Source organism: Canis lupus, chromosome 31 (assembly GCF_011100685.1).
Source record: "Canis lupus familiaris isolate Mischka breed German Shepherd chromosome 31, alternate assembly UU_Cfam_GSD_1.0, whole genome shotgun sequence".
Classification (NCBI taxonomy): Eukaryota; Metazoa; Chordata; class Mammalia; order Carnivora; family Canidae; genus Canis; species Canis lupus.
In genome coordinates this window covers 11,939,034-11,961,275 of record NC_049252.1, presented here as the reverse complement: position 1 = coordinate 11,961,275, position 22,242 = coordinate 11,939,034, and the positions used below count along the sequence as shown (strand labels likewise).

The following is a 22,242-nucleotide window of genomic DNA, read 5'->3' as shown; positions in this document are numbered from 1 at the left end:
GCTGCCTTCAGCTCAGGGCGTGATCCCAGGATCCAGGACCGAGTCCCACAACAAGCTCCTTGTGAGGAGCCTGCTTCTCCCTCTGCCTGTGTCTCTGCTTCTCTCTCTGTGTGTCTCTCATGAATAAATAAATAAGATTTTATTTATTTATTTAAATAAAATCTTAAAAAAAAAAGATTATAGGGGATAGCTTTCCTTCTTCTTAAACTTGTGGATTTCCCCCCATTACTTCTTTTTGTTTCTTCATCTGGTGTGTGATTTCAGACTTTAATTTAGATGAATTCAGTCAAATGTTCTGGCTTTTCAAACCAAGTGGCCCCAAATAAGATATGTGATACACAATGTAGGTAATATTTTAAATTCACAGTTTCCATTTAAAAAATGATGGCTGTCAATAATGGTTGTTATTCCCCTCCACACCCAAAAAAGAAATCTCCCCAAAAGTTCTCTTATTAATGTATTTAGCATTTATGCCACATTTATTTTCTGAGAAATAGTTAAAATAAATTATGATCCAAAACTAAAACAAAACAAGTCAGGAGGAAACAGAGCATAGATCATGTTAAAAGGTATTGTAGGGCCCAAAGTCAAGTTGAACATGATTCTAAGTGCTTGCTGCTCTGTGTAGTCATACGGACCAGCAGTTCTGACATTTTAGGAGCTGTTACAAGTGCTGACTTCCTGGCCTTAAATCAGAATATATATTGTAACAAGATACCTGGAAGTTTTGTAAGCACTTTAAAGTTTGGAAATGGTGTTCACATCTCAGCCTAGGTTGCACATTTGAACCATGGAATAACTTTAAGGGAATATAAGGGAAGGGAAAAGAAATGGGTAGGAAATATCAGAAAGGGAGACAGAACATAAAGACTCCTAACTCTGGGAAACGAACTAGGGGTGGTGGAAAGGGAGGAGGGCAGGGGGTGGGGGTGAATGGGTGACGGGCACTGAGGGGGGCACTTGACGGGATGAGCACTGGGTGTTATTCTGTATGTTGGTAAATTGAACACCAATAAAAAATTTATTATAAAAAAAAGAAATACTAATGATTGGATTCCATCTTCAAATATTTTGATTACTTAATACAGAATGTGCCTGAGCATCAAGAATTTTTAGTTACCCAATCTAAAAATTTTTTTATTAACCTTTTCAAAAGACTTAGAAGGTCATTCATTCATTCATTCATTCTTCAATACAATAAATTTATCTATTGAGTGCTTACTGTAGACAGTATAGACCATATGCTGGGAATACAGTGGTGAATAAAACAAAGATCCCTGTCCTCAAAGAATTGACTTAGTGGGGATAACATACAAAAAGCAAGCTAAGTATGTTAAATATACAGAGTGCTAGGTAATGATAAGTGCTGAATGGGACATTTGAAAAAGGACCTGAAGGAACTGAAGAAGCTGGCCATGAGTTTGCCTGATGAAATTATATTCCAGGAAGAAGGGAGGGCAAGCCCCAAATCCTTGAGACCAGAGTGCCCCTAGTGTGTTTGAGAAAACAGAGGAACAGAATGCACAGGGAAAGAGTGTTCGTTCACAAAGAGTAGGATCACAGAGTGCTTCCAGGTCATTATAAGGATTTGGGCTAGTATTGAAAAAAATTCGAGAAAAAAAGAATCTGGGTTACATTTTAGTGGATTTATTCAGTCTTTTGTTTTTCAAATACACTGAAAGGACTTAGAAAATAGAGAAGAGATCAGTTAGGGGGCTCTTACAGAAACTAAGAAAAGAGATAGCGGTGGCTTCAACAAAGGGAGCAACAGGGTGGATATTGAGAAGATGGTAATTTGGGATCTATTTGTACATATTGCATCCAGTTGAATATGTACAGGAAACTTAGCCATACCACATGTTGTGAAAAGATGGTGAACAGAAAGGCTGCCACTGCCCTGTACTGTTCTTGCTTCTAATTGGTGCCCACATTCCCACAAGAAATGCCTATATTTCTCTGTCACAGCCACCAGAAATTCACCCCAAAATTGACATGCCACTTCCCCAAATTTTCTGCTCATTCTCCAAACTACATTTTTCTTTTGAATTTAATTTTCATTTTCAGAGCACCTCAAATCAGGAGAGATGAACTAATAATTTGCTCATTTCATTATGCTTAATTGTTTGAAAGAGTTAAATAATTTTAGCCTTGAAAATTTTCTCCAAAGCACTAATTCATTCTAGCTTTCCCATTTTAAGGAATATGAATATATAATCAAGTTGTATTGCAAGCAAATAGAAAAAAAAAAAAAAGGTGGTGCCAAATAGGTGGGCTAAACTTGAAAAGAACAGTGTCCATACAGTATATAGAAAATTCAGGGGACAAATGACAGGGAGAATGACACAAGTGTAGCCTCCCTTTCTTTGGAAATTTGGATATTATATCCTACAGGAAGAGTATCAAGTCACTACTTTGACTACCAATGCACTGGATTTGTTAAAAATCAATTTAATGAGACACATCTCTTTAATCTTTCCTTGCCTTACTTGGAGACAAATGGCTTCATTATCCCTGAAGATTGTGGGTTTTTTTCTAATGAAATTAACTCCATACTCTACACATCTAAGTTTCCAAATTTAGCATTACCAAACTGATCCATTTCTCTTCCTTTCTACTGTTAAGGATTTAGGTGAACTTTTAGAAACAAGACATTCATAATTAGCTTCTTAGCAGAGAACAAAAATGTCCTACATTAAGATTTGATTAATAAAAATAGAAGAGATTTTTAAGCTGTCTCTAGAGGTAGACAAAGTGATTCTTTTATACATAGAGAGAGCCATTTGTCAGCACAGCTGGCTGTGTCTACTTTCTCCCCTGTGATGAGCTTTAGAAGTTTTCACCTCACCTGCAGTAGTTTGCTAGGGCTTCCATAACAAAATACAACAGGCTGGGTGGCCTAAAAAACAGAAATGTATTGTCTCACAACTCTGGATGTTGGAAGTCCAAGATCAGGGCTCCTGTGGGTTTTGTTTCCTCTGAAGGTCATGAGGGGAGAATCTGTTCCAGGCCTCTCTCATTGGCTTACAGATGGCCACTCATCGCTCCTCTTCACTTAGTCATCCCTCTGTCCATGTACACCCCTAGTGTCTCCCTTTATGTGTCCAAATCTCATCTTCTAAGGACATCTCATTTTCTAAGGACAACAGTAGAATTGGGTTAGGACCTACCCTAACAGCCCCATTTTAACATAATTACCTCTTTAAAGTCCCTATCTCCAAATATAGTCATTCTGAGGTGCCAGGGAATAGGTCTTGAGCATACAAATTTGGGGAAAATAAAAATTCAGTTCATGATACAGTCCATGAAGTTCTACTAATTGAAAGTGAGGATTTGATTATCAGCTGTTTCCTCACTTCCAATTACTTTAGATCCCTCTTCACTTCCAGTTGACTAGTATCCTCATTCTGCCTGCCCCACTCACCTCACTACAGTGGCTCCCTTTTACCCACACTGTCCAGTCTTTTTCCTTGTTCTTTCCTTCCATCCAAACTTACCTGCTACATCCCACTAGGACTCTATTAAGAATCATTTGAAAATGAAAGTAAAACATCTGTTCTACCCCCTTGGATAGTGGCTTTCTGGCTATACATTAACATCATCTACTGAGCTGGACTGTTAAACCCACAACAAAGCCTCCACCACTTAGCCCAAAGTAGTATTTTTGAGGTCATTCTGGCAGAGCAATGGAAACCATGAGCTGAAGTCATATAGACTTGGTTTTGAGGTCCTGTTTTGATATTTCCTAACTAGGACACCTTGAACCTTTTATTAAAAACTCCTCTTGAGTCTTGGTATGCTTATCTGAAGAAGGAGTATATTAAAGCATGTCATGTAGGGTTGAATGTGAGGATTTAGTTGAATTACCATATGGAAATTTTCTAGCACATAGTACATATGCCATTAATAATCTCACCCTCCTTTCTGTTTTCACAGTGCCTGTTCCACACCTCTGTTGTTTCTTATAACACAGTTTATTCCAATATGCCCTCCCTACCAGAGTTACCATCAAGAACAGGGGATGTACCTTATGCATATTTACATCCCTGAAGTTTTTGTTGGGGAACAAGGGGGACTAAACTCAGTCTGTCTGATTTTCAGACTTCATGTGGTTCCTATTAAACTTTGGCTATTGCCAAAAACATTCATAATGTAGAACACAGTCGTGATTTCTCAATGTGTGTACAATGAGTGTGGAATGACTAATGGATAATATTAGTCATCTAAAGAAGTACCCTACTCCAGGACATAGTTTACAAATGGGTAGCTGACAAAGATCTGGGCAACACCCACATAAAGCAATGTAACCATTTTTAGAATCAGAATATAATGAAACAAAACAATAATCAGACATTGTAATTTAATATGATTGAAGTTAAAAAAAAAAAAATAGCAAAGGGGCTTTCTTTGCCGGAAGCCTAGAAAGGAGTAGGAGAGTAGAAATGTGCCTATCGGTACATCAGCTGAAGCAAATAATCCCATTTGGCTCAGCAGACTTGCTCACTTAGGTAAGATAAGTAATTCAGGCTTTGTAACTTCATGTCTGTAGCCCTTGATATCACCTACTCAGTGTGGCTTTACTACACTAACGAAACAAACTTCCAACAACAATCTCATGTCTCATATAACGTTTCCTCCAAGGGAGAAAACTCTTTAATAAGTCAACAAGAAAATGCATTCTTCCTGACAGTTGAATTTCTCATACCTAACCAATACTTGGCATTGCCATTTTTGGTATCTTATTAGTTTCATTTATGAGTCAGTCCCTCAGAGATTGTTTATTTCAGAAATCTTGAAAAATAAAGTTTCTGTACCTGATGAAGTGAGGGCCTGACATTGGACACGGAGACATGACCAAGGAACTGGCTTCCTAGAAAGGATGAGCCTGAATTACCATCTGGCCCCACCTTTTCTCTACATATATACAATGAAGACAATTAAATATAAATAATGAAGTTTCCTTTCTATAGGTTTCATAATTTAAATAATTTAAATTCTTAAAATAAGATTTAAGGCCAGTTTACCTTATAGTAAATCCTATTTTATTATACATATAGTGATATGTCTAGGCATTAATCCGGATATTTGGTAAATTTTTTTTCTGAATATTTCATATGGTTACAGCAATGTGCAACCTTAAATTTTTAATTAAGTAAAAGTAACAAAATGAGTAATTAAATATATAAATTTTATAATGCTTATGGGAATATGGTCTTTATATTGCTAGTTATTATACAGCCATCATCTTCTAAGTTAGGCCATCTACGTTTCAAGCTACTTTAAGATTACGAATATCTCACTATAATTATTTATGAATTTTAAAGCAGCCATTACCTATAAAACAAATAATTATAGTGTATTTGTAATTTTAAAAAAGAAAATTCCTTCCAAGATAAATGTTCTACAGTTGTCAGACATTAGTTTATGAATTAGCATCAACTGAGTTCATTTCTACTACTGCTGTTACATTTCAACATCACTATTAACCCCTCAATCTAATGAAGTATTTATATAGACAAATCCAAATTTGCTGAAAGGAGAATGTAACTGTTAATAAGGAAGTTATAGAACCCTAACGTCTCTTCCAAATATCCTAACATGAACTTACTACTATTTTTTTCCACCCATTCTTTCCTTGTTTGGGATTACATACTGTATATTTGCCCCACATAAACATGTCTGTTCTTACTAAGGAAAAAACGTTTAAACTCCTAACCATAGTGGCAGCGGGTGCTGCCTGAGATGGGAATGTTTATAAGCTTTATGATATTAACTGCAGCACTCAACCTCAGGTGGCATAAAGCATGCAAAAAAGAACTTTCTGTCAGTTTTATTATTTCTAAAAAGGTTCCCCTTGAAGCAGAAGAGTGACCTTGCTCTGCTGAGCTGACATATGCCACTGGATTAATGGTCGAGCTCTGCTGGAGGGAAGCTCACGGAAACATTACAACTCCAGAAGCTGGGCTGGCGGTGACCATTAATCAGGGGGACCAAAATCATGCATCAAACATACTCATTTAAAAGTAGTAAAAATGACTTAAAAAAAACTTTTTGAGAATTAGCTTATTGTTTGTCATTACTTGTGTTCAAGGAGATCACTGCATGACTAAAATATCCCTTGAGGAGACCTTTAGAAAGGTTATTATGTACCCGGAGGCCATGTGAATGCAGAGGACATTTAATGGAAGTAACTGAGTTTTTGTTCCAGAGAATTTGATGGGGAAGTTTATTCAATGGATTCTATTTCCCAACTTAATTTTCACTCCTTTATTTTAACAATGATTTCAAAACAATGAATATTTGTTTTGTGAGGATTTTATTTTTTAAAATGGAATAACTGGATTTAGTGGTATAAACATTTGATGGGTAAATATGTTAGGAAATTATTCAGGAACCTAAAGTTTAGTCAACATTCAACTATTAAGTCTGTTAAAAAGTATCTTAACAGACTTAAAAGTACATGCTTCCATCATGTGTCAGCTACTTAAACATTTCCAAGACTTGTCCTATCTCCAGTTGTTGAAAAAGAAAAAAAGGGTTAATGATGCTACATATAGTACATATATAGTACATATGGTATAATTTCATTAAAAGATAGAATAGAGGAACAAGGCATTTGTTAAGAAAACCAGAATTTTGATACTTAAGATTATGGTCAATATAGGAAAGCTTGTTATGATTAGTACTTGAAAGTTATTCTTCTCTGGGGAACCTGGGTGGCTCAGTTGGTTAACCATCCAGCTCTTGATCTCAGCTCAGGTCTTGATCTCCAGGTTGTGAGTTCAAGCCCCTCATTGGGCACGGAGTCTACTTTAAGAAAAAAAAAAGTAAAAAAAAAAAAATTCTTCTCCTAAATAACTGTTGCCTTCTTCTACCATCCTAGTCACTATTATCTTCTTCTGTTAGCCATACCATACACAGAAGGATTATTTATACAGATATATATATTATATAAGGGTTATTTATAGTTTATTTGCAAAATTACTTGTTTTTGAAGTTTAGTTATAGGATGAAATAGTTGATAATTATGCATCAATGGTTAAAATATTTAATACTTGGTTATAGGTAGGAAAAACTTAATATGCATATAATAGAAAGCTAATATCTAAATTTATGGAAGGATAATGCATATTTCTATAACTTGAAATTTGAATCATTTATCTTTTTTTTTTTTAATTTTATTTATTTACTCATGAGAGACACAGAGAGAGAGAGAGGCAGAGACAAAGGTAGAGGGAGAATCAGGCTCCATACAGGGGGCCCCATGTGGAACTCGGTTCCGGGTCTCCAGGATCAGGCCTGGGCTGAAGGCGGTGCTAAACCGCTGAGCCACCCTGGCTGCCCTGAATCATTTATCTTTGATACCATCTTCTCTCTCTCTCTCTCTCTCTCTCTCTCTCAAGGTACTTAGAAAACAAAATTAGTAATGAGAAATTTGCTCAGGCAAGTTACTTTAAACTTAGAGTAGGAATGGTAAATACATCAAATATGTTACCTGTAATTCCTTATTCTCCTCACCATCTTCCCTAAAACACACACTATCTTCTGTAACCATTGTTGACACAGTTAATCATGACCTCTTTACCCTAAAAGTGGCTTCAGAACCCTTCTCCGTATAGCTCCTTATTAAGTTTTTAACAAACTATCTGTGCTGGAGATGGAATAAATCCTAGTGAAATATTCTTGTATCGGATACACAACACTAATAATGACCAAAATTATGTTCACTAGAAACAACTTGTCTCTTCCTTGAAGAGCTCAGTAAGTAATAGACACATTTGTGTCCTCTACTGTTCCATTTAATATACAGTATGTGTATTTTTTTTGTTGTCTTCATCTTTTTGTTACTTTATCAAAGTTTTAGCAATCACCATCTTTGGGCTTGGAGATTTCTAAGGGTCCCTCAGTTAACAACTGTATAATCTCTTAGGGTAAATAATTTTTTAGGCAAATTCAAACTGTATTGATTTCAGCTGATTTAAAAATTTCTCATCATTTTAACACATCTTTCTTTAGACTGACTATAAATAATTAAGGTACAGGCATATGTATACAAAATGTCTTTCATGTACTATGTAGTCAGTGAAAATAAGTATTCATAAATGGATGAATATAGATTTCCAGGTTAACATCTATTATGCATTATTAAGTTCATTTATTTTATGAATAAGTATAATCTGATCTTAGTAACTGCTTCTATAATTGTATGCCATTCATTTGAATATGGTTCTATTTAGCTCTTAGGGATTGAAGTTATTAGGTTGATGGCACCAACAGAGTGCAAATTCCTCCAGGATAGATTCTTGCTTATTCATATAGACAGCCTGACCCCCAGCATAAAGTTTAGCCATAGAGCCACTTAATATATTTATGTTGAATTGCATAGTGCAACATCTTATAGTCTCTAATTAGACATCAGCAAATCATCTTCCTTGGCTATAACATGATTGAGTTATCATTTGCTTTTGTGTCAGCTGTGAAATTATGGCTTTTGGACATGTAACTTGAAGAGGGATGTGGGATTTGTCATCTGCTGTGGTTTTCCCAAGCCTCACAACTGTAGCATTTTTCTGCATAGGAATTTACAGTGCTTAACAGGAGCAATCAGTGTGTGCTAATCTAGGGAAGCAATGGCCTGTGATGTCATATGGAAGGTGGGGCTGAATCCTGCCCTTGAAGAATGGACTAGATCTGAATAGGCGGGGAAAAAAGAGGAAGGACATTCCTTGGAAAAAAACAAAAACCAAGAAAATAACATGAGCCACAGGTTAGAAGCATAAGTGAATGTGTCCACACTGACCAGCCAGAACTGCCAGTTCTGTTACATCAGACTGTACCATTACCTGATAGCATGGAGAATCATGAAAGTGCAGCATGCTGAGTTTGAGCTTTATTTTATTGACTAAGGAAGAGGTACTTAAACTCTCAGAGCCTTAGTTTTCCTCATCTGTAAACTGGAGAAATCAAGACCTATCTCAGAGGGTGATTGTGTCTTTTTAATGAGATAATCATAGATAAATCACTTGGGCATGGAACAGATCCTCAGTAACCATCATAACAATGTGGAGCAAGCTTAATATTTTGGGAGGAATGCAATGATAAGAACTGGTATTTTTTGGGAAATTAGTTCTATGTGTGATGTTAGATGACTGGAAAGGCAAGAGTTTCGGTACTAAGGAGCTGCCTGTTAGTGCATTGGCTCAGGAATGTGGCCATAAGCACATTTTTGACTAGCAGTGATGAACACAAATGGCTACAACGGAGATTTCAGGAAAGAATTGAGCAGATGTGGAGGCTGAAAGAATGTGTGTGTGGTATATTGCATTTTGCATTATGTGTCCAAACTCCCCAGAGTGAGCAAACGTTTCCAAGAGTGCAGGTGGATGGCTCAGAAGGCAGAATCAAAGCAGGTCCTCAGAGGCAACTGGATATAAGCAGAGAGAGACTTTGGTTGGCACATCTGCCTTCCAGCATGAAAGCAGGCAGAGAAGCCACTGCGGGCTACAGCAGCTATGAACATGAGTTCCCTGGGGAAATTCTTGAAAGTTTCATGGAAGCAGTGGTATAATGAAACAATTCCAGGAGGATCAAGAGAGACCATTTAGTAGTTAGAGAAAGAGAACGAAGGAATAGACCGTGTGCTATAACAATAGTCTGGGAGTGAGCAAGCCAAGCAGAAGTTTTACAACAGGGAAGATAAGAAGCTGAGCAGTTCAAGGTAGTCTGATCATGGTCACATTTTTAACAGTTTTTAATATTCTTTTTATTCTATAGGGTTTTGTAAGAACTGATGATATCAAGTGACTGAACATTTGCCATGTCAGGCTTTTTACCTGAAAAAAAAGATATTTAAGACATATCAGTATTATTTATTTAAAAAACTCTTTTCAACTAAAATAGAATATTCTAATTTCTGTTCAATTCTTAAAACTTCAGAATGACTTACAATCTATGGATGTAATGTAAATCATAATGTACAGTAATAAATCATGCAGAGATGCAATTGAAAATTTTAAATATCTGAGTCTTTTTTACTCACAAAACTTGTTTTGTTACATTAAATAGGTTGAATGAATAACCACTTTTATAGATTATGGATCATTTTACATTGATTCTTTTTTTGGTGGGGGTTCTAGTTTCTTTTCTTTGAGGCAGTTTCAATTTGCAAAAAAATATTTCTAGTGGCACATCAGCTTCTGAAAGTTAAAGCTTTCACGTGGAAATTCTGACACAACTTCAAAACACTATAGTGGAATCAGAATTCCACTTCCTTTAGATATTTTGCAGTTGACAGAAAAGATGCTGAACCAGAGAGATCAAGTAAACTAACTTTTGTTCTAAGAGTCCAGATCTACGTTAACAATACTTAGAGCACCAATATATGTTGGAGTATTGGGTGGCCTTTACTCAGGGTTAAAATGTTGCTGTTGAAAGTTATGTTTCTCTGCTCCGGTTGTGTTTTACTCTTCAACCCCCTGACACTCCACACAACCATCTTCCATTGACTTCACATGATAGTGTCATTATTTAACACTGAAGCAATCCTAATAGGGTTATTTTAAATGAATTAAATTTGTTTCCAACTCTTCAAAAGATCTCAGCACCTGAGTTAGGTTAGGATAATTAAATCCTCGAATGCCTTTGGATAAAGGTTGACAGGCTTATTGACATTTAGCATACAATTATTATTGAATATTCATACAAGTGCTTTCCGAAACAATTCTGATCTTCAGGAGCATATTACTAACCATCGCTCTATGTGCAATATTTAGAAGATGTGAGAACTCATTGGCAGAGTGTGTGTCATTTTTAATTTGCCAGTATATTTCAAAATACTGCGGATGTCTGACTCAGATATGCAAATTTTTTCTTTGAAATAGACTGTGAAACTTTTCCACCAGTGCCTTACCAGTCATGCTGGAGATAAGACTTTACTTGAAGACCCCAAAACTTGATGGCTAGTTAAGAAATGAGAGTAAAGTTCAAGTTGTCTTGGATTTGGTCAAAAGGTTGATTTATAGTTCCAAAAAGAGACCCCTAATTATATTTCATGTCGGTAAATTTAGGCTGCTGTTCTAAGAATCCTATTTAGCTCTATCCATTCTATCAAGATAACTTTCCAAATTTCCATCCTGTTTAGATAACAAGTTTCTTTGAAAATAGAAGACAAGATCAAAACTTTGGAATGGGATGGCACTGAGATTTGAGAGTACATCAGGGTGGAGAATTGAAAAAAAAATGAACTTATTTTTGCAAGTTCTGGCTCCTGCAAATTTCTTCACTGAGAAGGACTAGAGAATTTCTAAGAACACAGTCAGCTTTATATCATGAAATGACATTCTGTAATAATTAGAATTGTTATACAAAACTAGAGAAAAAATGCAACTAACAAAAAAATGAATCCTCTCAAGCTCTTTTATATTATTCATTGAGTTGTGTAGGGACACACACAGATGTGTTCAAACACCCCAAATGAGACTATTCAGCCCTTTTTTTGTGGAAGCCAAGTAGACTAAGTGGAAGAAAGTAATCTGTACCATGTAATTAGAGAGAGTCTACAAAAGGCAATCTAGTAATGTGCATCTATATCAGAAAGTTGGTTTGTTCTAAAATAAACTTGGAAAACAGAACCATATTTTCTCAAGTATGTCTGTACTTTCAAGCAACTATGACCCAAGCAATATCAATGATTTTTTTTTAAATTGGTTCCTTATAAAGTTGTGTGACATTAACTTTTTTTAAAGACTATTTAGACTTTTAGATTCACAGCAAAATTAAGAGGAAAGTATTTTTCCAGTGTACCTCCCTGCCCCTACACATGATTAACTCTTGTTTTTTTAGCTATTATATAGGTACATTTCCCTTTCTTTTTCTTTTAGCCAAACATTTTACTATGGGAAACTTCAGTATATGCAAAAACAGAGTAGTACAGTCTACCACTCAGTTAATTATTAAATAATGGCCAGTCATCTTTCTTCTTTATGCTCACATGCTTGTTGCCCCTCACTAGGTTATCCTGAATTACAAGTAAAAAATAATATTTCCTCACGTTCATCAAATAGCTAGTTATTTTAAAAATTTCCTCAGTCTTGTCCTCGCTGCCTTTTTTATTTTGGTTTCTTTTATCTATATCTAAACAAGATCCATGGGTTATATTTGGTTAGACAACTCTGAGAGGTTATTAATCTATACTTTTCTTCTTTCTTTTGATTCATTGAAGAAACCAGGTTATTTGTCCTGTAGATTTCCTCAGTGTCTAGATTTTTCTGATTGACTGTATTCTTTTGGTGTCATTTAAAATGCTTTGTCCCTGATTTCCTACAATCTGGTAGTTAGAGAAGTTTGGTGTGATTGCTTGCTTGCTTGCTTGCTTGCTTGATTTATTATTTATTTATTTATTTATTTATTTATTTATTTATTTATTTTTCTGAGACTACATCCCTGGGTACTGTTAGGCGCTAATATTATGAAGCACATATTCTAGTTTTCTCTTTTTATAATTCTAGTAGCCATCAAGGATCATCGCTGAGATCCTTCTATTGCCATCAGGGGTTTCCGAGACAGTCCCTTGGTCATTTCATCATTCCTAATTGATTAGCTAGAACATACACACATAGAGAGAGATAAATTCTTCCTCGTTAACTATTTATTCTGAAATATATTTCATAAAAGGAGAGCAGGTTAAATGTCTAGGTCTTTTCCTTTATTTGCTAGTGTTCATAATATAACTCTAATGTTTCCAAAAGCGATCACTGATTTTTTTTTCCTTTTGGTATCATTACGGATTCATGAACTTTGCTGTTTTAGATGTATTCACTTATTGATAAAAAAAATTATCCCATCTTTGGATATAATCTAATCCAGTGAGAAGATTTTTAATATGGCTCCTGTCTGTCTTCGTTTTGACATGGCCCTAGTCATCTCTGAAAGACTACTTATTCTATGCCGTGACCCATATGAGAATTTTGACTGAGTATCTTGACTCCATCGTCATTAACATCATTACTTATTTTCATTGTCCCTCAACATATGTATCTATATATACCAATATTGCCAAAAAAAAAAAAAACAATATGACTGAAAACAGGTTAAATTTTATTTTGTCATTATTTTTTGTCCTTTGGACAAATTATTGTTCTTAAAATCACTTAAAGTAATTCCTCTTTCTAAGCCACTAATTCAATATAGAATTCGGTTCATTTGCTTTATTTTTATTTAGAATTCTTAGAGATTGTGTTTATTTTTACCTAATTCTGTTAAAAATAAAAGTTACATAGTTTTAAAGTCAAATCCACAAAATAAGGTATATTCAAAGAAGTCTGTTTTCTCTTTTTCACATTATTCATTTTTCCCTATCTTTCTAAGAAAGTATGTATTTGCCTGTATTAAAATACAAATATCTATTTCCACCCTTAGATAAACAGCAGCCTACTGTATACATTTTTTTCTACATACATTTGCCTTTTTTCCCTTACACTACATCCTGGAGATAATTCCATAAAAGTATAAAGAGACACATTTCAACTTTTTATAGTTACACATAGTCTCACCATTTGATTTACCATATATTATTCAATCAGTTCCCTCTCGATGAACATTAGAGTTTATAGCTTTTTTTATAATATAAAAGTTTTATAAGGAATGTGATGTGTAAAGCAGTTTATAGCCAAGTGTACCTCTGGTATAGATGTCTAGGAATGGAACTGCTGGGTCAAAGGACAAATATATATATATATATATATATATATATATATATATATATATATATAATTTTTGCTAGTTTTGCCAAATTACCCTCCACAAATGTGCCATTTTGCAAATATATATCTAACTGCACAAAGAAAGACTGTATAGAGAGTGGAATTAAAGACTAAATATGATATAATGTCAATAGATACAAAAATTATCTAAAATACTAATCTCAATTTTATTTTAAGTTACTCTTCCCATTGACAGCTATTCATTATATCATAGCTCTGTCTTGATGGGAGCTTCTGTCACAAGATAATATTTGCTAAATCTAATCCATTATGATTATGCAATGCAAAATTATTGAGATTCAAACACATTCCCATTTTTAAAGGACTATTACTAGAAAGCCAGCTTGTTTCCATATGATCTACCTTTTCATTGAAAAAGTGATAGGAGTAAAATTTATAAATGTGTTTGTTGTGCATACCTCAGAGTAGACATTAGCCCTCTTTATCATAAGCCATAACCTATACGTTATGAAACCATCTCAGAAAGTCACTAACTTTTAGACTAGAGAATAATGAAATTTTAAAACATTGTTTCAAATACTTAGATTTGCTTCTTAATGGTGTCTTATCTTGGATTGATATTGCACTTCTTTGGTTTAATGCTATTGAGTGATTAGCAATGAGATGACTGACAAAACCCAAAGTAATAGTCTAAAGACTTCTTAAACCACTACTCCTAAATCTGCTTCTCTTTATTGATATAATGAGGGGAGAATTAATTTTAAAAGGTGGTGACTATTGATTACTTAATGGCAGAAGATAATGTTGAGAAATGCTGAAGTGAGCCTATTCTGTGCCCTCCTGGGCAACAGGACCCATTATCCAGTGGTGGAAATCATGTTGTAACCCTCATCAATATTTAATAAGCAGGATGCAGGCTGGATGCAGGCTGCAAAATTGCCCTAGGCATAGGTTCCAATAGGCCATCAGAATGTTTCAAGTATATAAAAGAGTAACAGATTTCCCTGTGTTCAGATTGTTTATAAGCAGGACAACAATACATTCAATTCCCTTTTGTGATCTCTGGGCAATGATAGCCTCATGGAAATGCTCTGGGAAGTCATTCTAGGTTAGTAAGCCCTGCATGAGAAGACTTTGTATTTTCCAGTGTGGTTCTCAGTTTCAGCCCTTCTATTTCTCTCTTCTTGCCACAAGCTGAAGGGCTTGTTCAGCAGGGGTGGCGAGTCAGCAAAAGGCGTTAATTGTGTCTAACACAGCCATCATCCTTGGGGCGATATTACGTATCACACTGTCTATCAAGCTAACCCCTTGTCACACGTCAGGATCTTTTTATTTCAGCTCATTTAAAAGGGAAACAAGGAGTTTTAAAGATAGCTGGTGGGGAAACATGAGTGTAAGAGTGCTTGTAAGAACAATGAACCTTCAAAGCTGACTTAAACTAAACTGTGCTGGGACTTCTGAAAGGACAATACACTTTTTTTTTTTTTAATACACGGTTTTATGAATTATTGACTCCCGTTGTTAACTTTTCAAATTATCGGGTTATTTTTCAGTACCATCAGCTTATTCTGAAAATATTATCAGCTTGGAATGAAATTAAGTTCTTGAGATAGAATATATTCTTAGGATTTATAGGTACTTAAAGGACCTAACATCAGATATTCACCTTTCCAAACAATGTATGAAATTAAATGATAGTGAAGAAATGTCCATTTTTTGACTCCATGACTCTAAAGATTGTTGAAATGTATTTCAGAGAGTCATTTACTTTGTAACATATCAGAATTATTTATAATTACCTGCCTAGAATGAGTTACATATGAATAAAAATTTAGCTTTGTAGGCAAAAAGTATCCAAGGGAACAAGTCTTCTATTAACATATTGAGCTTTTTCTCAAAACCAGTGAATGAAATTGACCCTGAGGTCTCATTGTAATTCCAAGCTAAATGTGGACAAATTCAGTTTTACTTCCAACCTTAGACTGTGCATGCCTAAATGCTACTTTCAATTCATTAATAGCTCTATGGTATGCCTTCTCTTTCTGACGCCAACTAGAGTCTCAAATTATCAAGTTATCAATGATAAACACATTTGTAGTCACTTTTAGTTTTTTGACAAATGTGATCTTTATGAGGTATATCAATAGATTTACTCAGATGTTTGTTTTTATTTGTTTTGTTGTTGTTATTCATTTGTTAGTTGGTTGGTTAGTAATACATGTCATTCCTTCTTGGAAATTAGTTTGTGGGTAGCTCACTTCAAGAAGGCTTAGGTTAGAATTCATAGATTGTTCAGATGCCATTCCCAAGGGCAGAGGTAGCACTATAAATTGAAAATAATTTAATAGATTTTCTTCAAGGTGCTTAACAATATAATATAAAACTTATGAAGACATTTTGTCCACTGTATTATAATGTTAATCATAGTTATATCTTCAATGCCTTTAGATATTCCAGAGAGAAGAGCTTTTTTAATCTTCTATTTGTAATATATTGACACTTATTAAACCATAATCTAATATATTTAGCAATTTTATCAGTGAAAGTCACAAATCCTAAGTGTCCTCTCCTTTCTCTTTCCTATTTTATAGCGCAGCAGCAGTTTTGGGAATTTTGATCGTTTTCGGAATAATTCCATTTCAAAACCAGATGATTCAACTGAGGTTAGTATTTTATTACAATTTTATGAATGTAATGCAAACTCATTATGAAAAATTATGAAGCCAATATCACTTTTGCTAAGTACAGTAAGAAAAATAAGTGTATTTAAAAATCACAGTCTTGCCTATATTTTTGTGATAATTGAACAAACAACTACTTAGTAATCAGTACCATACTGGGTATTAGGGGTAAAAAGTTGTCTAAGAAACCTAACATGTTCAGAAAAGCAGAATATAAACTGAAGAAGAGAGTTACAATTTAAAGTAATACAAATAATCTCAAATTTTCTGAGCATTTCCACCATAAAACAATCCATGTTAAATTTTATGTCAGTTGTAATTGCTTTGATTAATTTAATGATTAAATGACTTGATTGTAAATTTGTTAAAGAGGGCATATGGTTGTTCAATTGCACTCTACTATATGCATTGAAATGTCTCATAGGTGACCATTACATACACATTTGCAAACCATGAACACTTTAAAAGTAGCTTAAGGAAAGGTTCCCATACAATAAAGACTATATAATTATAATAGCAATAGTAATAATAATAATAATATCTACATTTAATTGAACACTAACTATGTTATAAGCACAACACTAAACACTTTACCTACCTATAATGTAGGAACTATTAGTATTGTTTTATCAATGAAGTAATACATTTTGTTGAGTAAAGTTACTTCTAAATTACATAGTTAATAAGTGACAAAGGCAGAACTCACCATCTTGTCTGACTCCAAGTTTGCATTTCTGTTGCACTATCTCACAAACTACAGGCCAATTATGATAAATGATTATTGAAAGGGATATATATTGAGAAAATTCAAAATACATGTTTATCATTGAACCTGATTTAGCAACTCCACATGTGATACATTTGAGATCAATAGGTTTTTGGATCATATGTATTTTTTAATTATTCATTCTTATTATTGTATGTTTATTTTTTGTGTTTTTTTGTAAAGATTTTTTCCCATTATCATATTTAATTTCTCAACATACTTCTCAGATTCCTATGTCTGTGTATCTATAATACTTTTAAATATTGGCATTTCAGTAATAGACATTCTAAACAAAAGAAATGAAAATAGAATAACATCTAGTATTACTTTATAAATATATCTGTTAGTACACACATATATGTATGTGTGTAAAATATATCCCCTTTATACATATGTATATTATTTATATCTCCCTCTATCTGTCTATATATTTATATACACATGCTTATGAATAAACCTATAATAGCTATATAGTCTATCCACATTTTTTTAGTTTTAAATAAGATAACATATGTATATAAATAGTGAGAAACCCTATATAATTTCATTTTCAATTAACATCTTATATAAAACTTTGACTTTCCATAATCACATATAGATATATTCTACTGTTACTTAGTTTATAATGCTAGGGTTAACCTGTAAGAGTAGCTCAGGCTAATTCAGGTTTATTGATTAGTAATGGTGGCTTAGTAATTTGTGATAGAATTAATAAATCTGAAAAAGTAGTTCATATGTTTTTTCAGCAATACAGCATCTATTCATTCAACAAGTATTTCTTGAGCACCTACCCTATGACAGAGTTCCCATTAGTTACTCAGAAATTACTATTGCAATAATTGGTGAAAATCCCCACTTAATGAAGCCTAAAGTATAGAGGGAAAAACAGATCTTAGAAAAACAGCAACTGTAAATAAATATCTAATAAAGTTGTGATTCAGGCGATAAAAGAGACCAGCATAGAAAAATTTGAAAGTTTAAAATATGCTGAAGTAGTTTCTTTGAAACCTCTACAAAAATTGATAGAAAAACCTAAAATTAAAAATATTTGTGATACTTGTTTGAAGCTTAGGCAATGGTAATTTAACACAGATAGTAATACAATATACTTTCTTGGCTTATTTATTTATTTTTAGTTTGTAATTTGACAGTCAAGATAGAGTTTATTTAGAGAGAAGAGAGACAAGAAAGGCTAACTTAAAACTTTAAAGAATCTCCAAGTTATATTTTATTCAGGGTTTTGAATTAAGCAAAGAATCCTTGCCTTTTATAACCTTGAATGTAGAATTTTTTTTTAAATGTAGAAATTAATGAAGTTCAATGAGGACTTAAATCTGCTGTCCATTCATATTTATCATAGGTAATTTGGCATAAGATATGAAGCAAAACATAATATTGATTAATAATTTTATTAACTATGTTGTTAAACCTTTATATTAAAATATTCAAGGAGATTCTGGGTGGCTCAGTCAATTGAGTCCGACTCTTGACTTTGGCTCAGGTTATGATCTCAGTGTGGTGAGATCAAGCCCTGTGCTGGGCCTGCTTGAGACTCTCTCTTCTCCCTCTTTTTCTGTCCACCCCCTGCACACACCTTCTTTCTCTAGTATAAATAAGTAAATCTTAAAAATAAATAAATAAAAATTAAATATTCAAGTTCACTAAAGAGAAGTTTCCCTTTATTTTTTATTTAAAATTCAGGAAATATCTGTCTGCCCACCCATCAAGAACAGTGGGCAATGCTAAAATAGATGCACCTAAAGAGTACTTTCTTGAAATCTAAGATATTAAGGATATATAACCCAATTATGTCCTTTAAGAAAAAAATCACTCCAAAGTTCTACATGAGAAGTTTTGCTTATTCTAAAAAATCAAGTGTCAGTTATGTTCCTGGAAGTGTTCTAGACTTTCAGAATAAATAAAAAAAATATAAAATCTCTAGTCTCATGGAGCATACCTTACAGTGAGAGATGCAGGCAATAATCAATCAAACAAACAAATATATTATCAGGTAATCTTAATTTAAATACCTAGAAGAATTAGTTACATGTGAATTACGTGAAGATTTCTATACTAATGGCTAGACCAAGTTCACATTTACTATTGCTTGAGAATATGGAAAATATGCATGAGGCACTTCCCTGCAAGAAGAAAAAACTGCACTTTCTCAGTGGATTTACTTAACTCCAAAAAAAATTTTTAAATGACCATTTTGGGACACCTGGGGGGCCCAGTTGGTTGAGTGTCTGCCTTTGGCTCAGGTCATGATCCCAGGGTCCTGGGATCGAGCTCCATGTCAGGCTCATGTTCAGTGGGAGCCTGCTTCTCCCTCTGCCTGCTGCTCCCCACCTGTGTTGTCACTCTCTCTCAAGTAAATAAATAAAATATTTTAAAAAATGACCATTTCATTTTCTAGAATGAATAAAGAGAGAATAAAGGAAGAATAGAGGATATTCTTTCTAAAGAAAGAATAAGAGGATTAGTTTAGTGCCCATTCAGCATGAATACATGCTGTCACCTTTCTAAAGCCCCCAATAAAATATCTCCCATTTATGTAGATTTAATCACTCATTATGCCAATCATTCAATTCCATTTTGCCCATCACAAAAGTGGGAAAAATTAAAGTGGCTCTACTGTGGAGCTATTTAAAGAATGGCTAAAATTCTTTGAAACAAATTTTACATGTGAAGCTCAGGTCCTTTGACATCACAAGTTTTATTTTCTGAGTTTGTCACATACGTAACCAGGCTTGGGCAACTTTAAAAATATGTATTATATCCCAACTGAAGTTTTGGAGGCTGCTGTACACAATATATATGGGTCCAAAAATTTGGAATCTTCTCTTTAATAATGTTTTCAGATCAATGATTTTTATTATTATTCTGTCTTTTGTAAATAATTCTAACTAGGTATATGAAGGAGAACCCATAAATGAAAGTGGAGAACAAAGTAAAACTTCAAATAATGGAGGGGGTTTAGGGAAAAAAATGAGAGCTATTTCCTGGACAATGAAGAAAAAAGTGAGTAAAAAGTACATCAAAGCCCTCTCTGAAGAAAAGGTAAGCGTACTCTGTTAATTTTTTTTGTATTTTTCTATTAATTTTTTTCTTAAAATAGTCAACAGACTCTTCTTCTAGACAAAAAATTACTTGGTGCTTTAAAAAGTACTTCAACATTTACTTTCTCCCTCAGTAATTGTGCCCAGAAGTTAGGTAGGAAAACAAAACAAAATATTATTATTCCTATATTAATAGAGGAAATGGGGGCTCAGAAAGACCACACATGTAATATATGAAGAACAGTATGTCATATAACAAACATCAGTACATCATTTCTTTTTATTGCCAAATAATATTCCATTATATACATAGACTACACTTTATTTTCCCTTTCATCAGTTGATACATACTGAGTTGTTTTCACTTTCTGGCTATTGTAAATAATGCTGCTATGAATATTTATGAGTTTTTATGTGAAAATATTCTTTTGTTTCTCTTGGGTATATGGTAATTATCTGATATTTTGAGAAATTGGCAACCTGCTTCCCAAAGCAGTTGCATCATTTTACATTCCCACTAGCAATGTGTGAGGGTTCCAATATCTCCACGTTTGTCAACACTTGTTACTGTCTTTTTGATGCTAGTCTTCCTACTAGGTGTGAAATGGGATTTCAATGTGGCTTTGATTTGCACTTCCCTGATGACTAATTATGTTGAGATCTTGTCGTGTTCTTATGAGCCATTTGTATATCTTCTTTAAAAAAATGTTTACTCAAATCCTTTCCCCATTTTTTACTTTGGTGATTTGGGGGGTTTTCATTGTTGATTTTTAAGCTTTTTAAAAATATACCCTTAATGTAATCAGATATATGATTTGCAATATGATATATTTTCTCCTCTGGATTGTATTTTTACTTTTTGATGCTATCATTTGCAGCACAAATATTTATAATTTGATATAACACAATTTATCTTTTTTTTGTCATTTGAACTTTTACCACTGCATTTAAAAAACTGTTGCTTAAAAAAAAGAGAAAAAAAGAAAACTGTTGCTTAACCTAAGATTACAAAGATTTTCTCCCATATTTTTTTCTAAGAGCTTACACTTGTAGCTCATAAATTTTGGTGTATGATTATTAACAATTTTTCTTTCAAGTGGTAGGAGTCTGTCTTCATTCTTTCAAATTAGATATCCAGTTGTCACAACATTAATTTGTTAAAAGGACAATTATTGTATTTTTTTGGCACCCCTGTTGAAAATCAATTGATAATAAATACATGGTCATAATTATATGGATCACAAATACTTGGGTTTATTTCTGACTCCCAATTCTATTACACTGAACAACAACTTGCCTACACTGCCATGATAACCACCTAATTGGTCGTCTTTCTTCCACTCCTGCCTCCATTAAAGCCATTCTCCACATGAAATCCAGAGAGATTTAAAGGGGAATTTAGAACACATCATGTCCCTTGGTTAAAATTTTACAATGCTTTCACAATGCATTCCCATATTATAATAGATTTATTCCAATCCTCTAAGAAGCAGACCATAAGAAAGCAATGGATACACCAAAGATTATCAGGGAAATACCTGTGAAAGATAAAGAAACAAGAATTGATAGGGAAGCCTTCAGACAACAGTGCAAGTTTGATACCTATGAAAGGAGAGGAAGAAAGCTTTAGCCAGGTTGGTAGATAGTCTTTGAACCAGTTTTTCATTACAGGAGCCCTATATCCCACCAGAAAGTTACCCCCACTGGTTCAGTCATTCGCAGAGAGCATGGCTTCCATGCAGGCACAGTGCTGGATTCAGTAGCTAGGACTGTTACTAAAGGGTCTCGCAGCAAAAGATCTGAGTGACACATTTCCATGACCATCACACATGGTCTATAAAGCTTTTCCTAATCTGGCTCCAGTCTGCTTCTCTGAGCTCATTTCCTAATACTGTCCTTGCTCTCACTCAGCTGCAGCTGCATTGGCCTGGTCTTTCCATTCACAACCCAAGCTAATTCTGAGTTTAGTTATTTTGTTCCTGCTATTCCTTTTACTTGGAAAACTGCCTCTAAATGTT

At 33.9% G+C, this 22,242-nt stretch overlaps 1 protein-coding gene and 1 long non-coding RNA gene across 24 annotated transcripts in view; one reads left to right on the top strand and one right to left on the bottom strand.

Annotated features, from left to right (window-relative positions):
* Positions 1 to 22,242, bottom strand: part of LOC102154431 — a 355,562-nt gene that overhangs the window by 203,260 nt on the left and 130,060 nt on the right. Inside the window, exons 3-4 of one of the 16 annotated variants that reach the window (XR_005382133.1) lie at positions 10,907 to 10,955; positions 9,768 to 9,830 (exon numbers count right to left, since the gene is read on the bottom strand). The exons of 14 other annotated variants lie outside the window; for them this stretch is intronic. This is a non-coding gene — a long non-coding RNA (uncharacterized LOC102154431). Of the gene's footprint in view, positions 1 to 9,742; positions 9,831 to 10,906; positions 10,956 to 22,242 lie in introns of those variants that run through there. One more of the 16 variants, XR_005382132.1, reaches the window with a different exon arrangement.
* The window catches only part of SAMSN1 (SAM domain, SH3 domain and nuclear localization signals 1), a 269,753-nt gene that overhangs the window by 226,389 nt on the left and 21,122 nt on the right, over positions 1 to 22,242 (top strand). For all 8 annotated transcript variants that reach the window (XM_038581230.1, XM_038581233.1, XM_038581235.1 and 5 more), the window contains 2 exons: positions 16,310 to 16,381; positions 20,076 to 20,225. In XM_038581230.1, the coding sequence (XP_038437158.1) occupies positions 16,310 to 16,381; positions 20,076 to 20,225 (222 nt within the window). The remainder of the gene's footprint in view (positions 1 to 16,309; positions 16,382 to 20,075; positions 20,226 to 22,242) is intronic.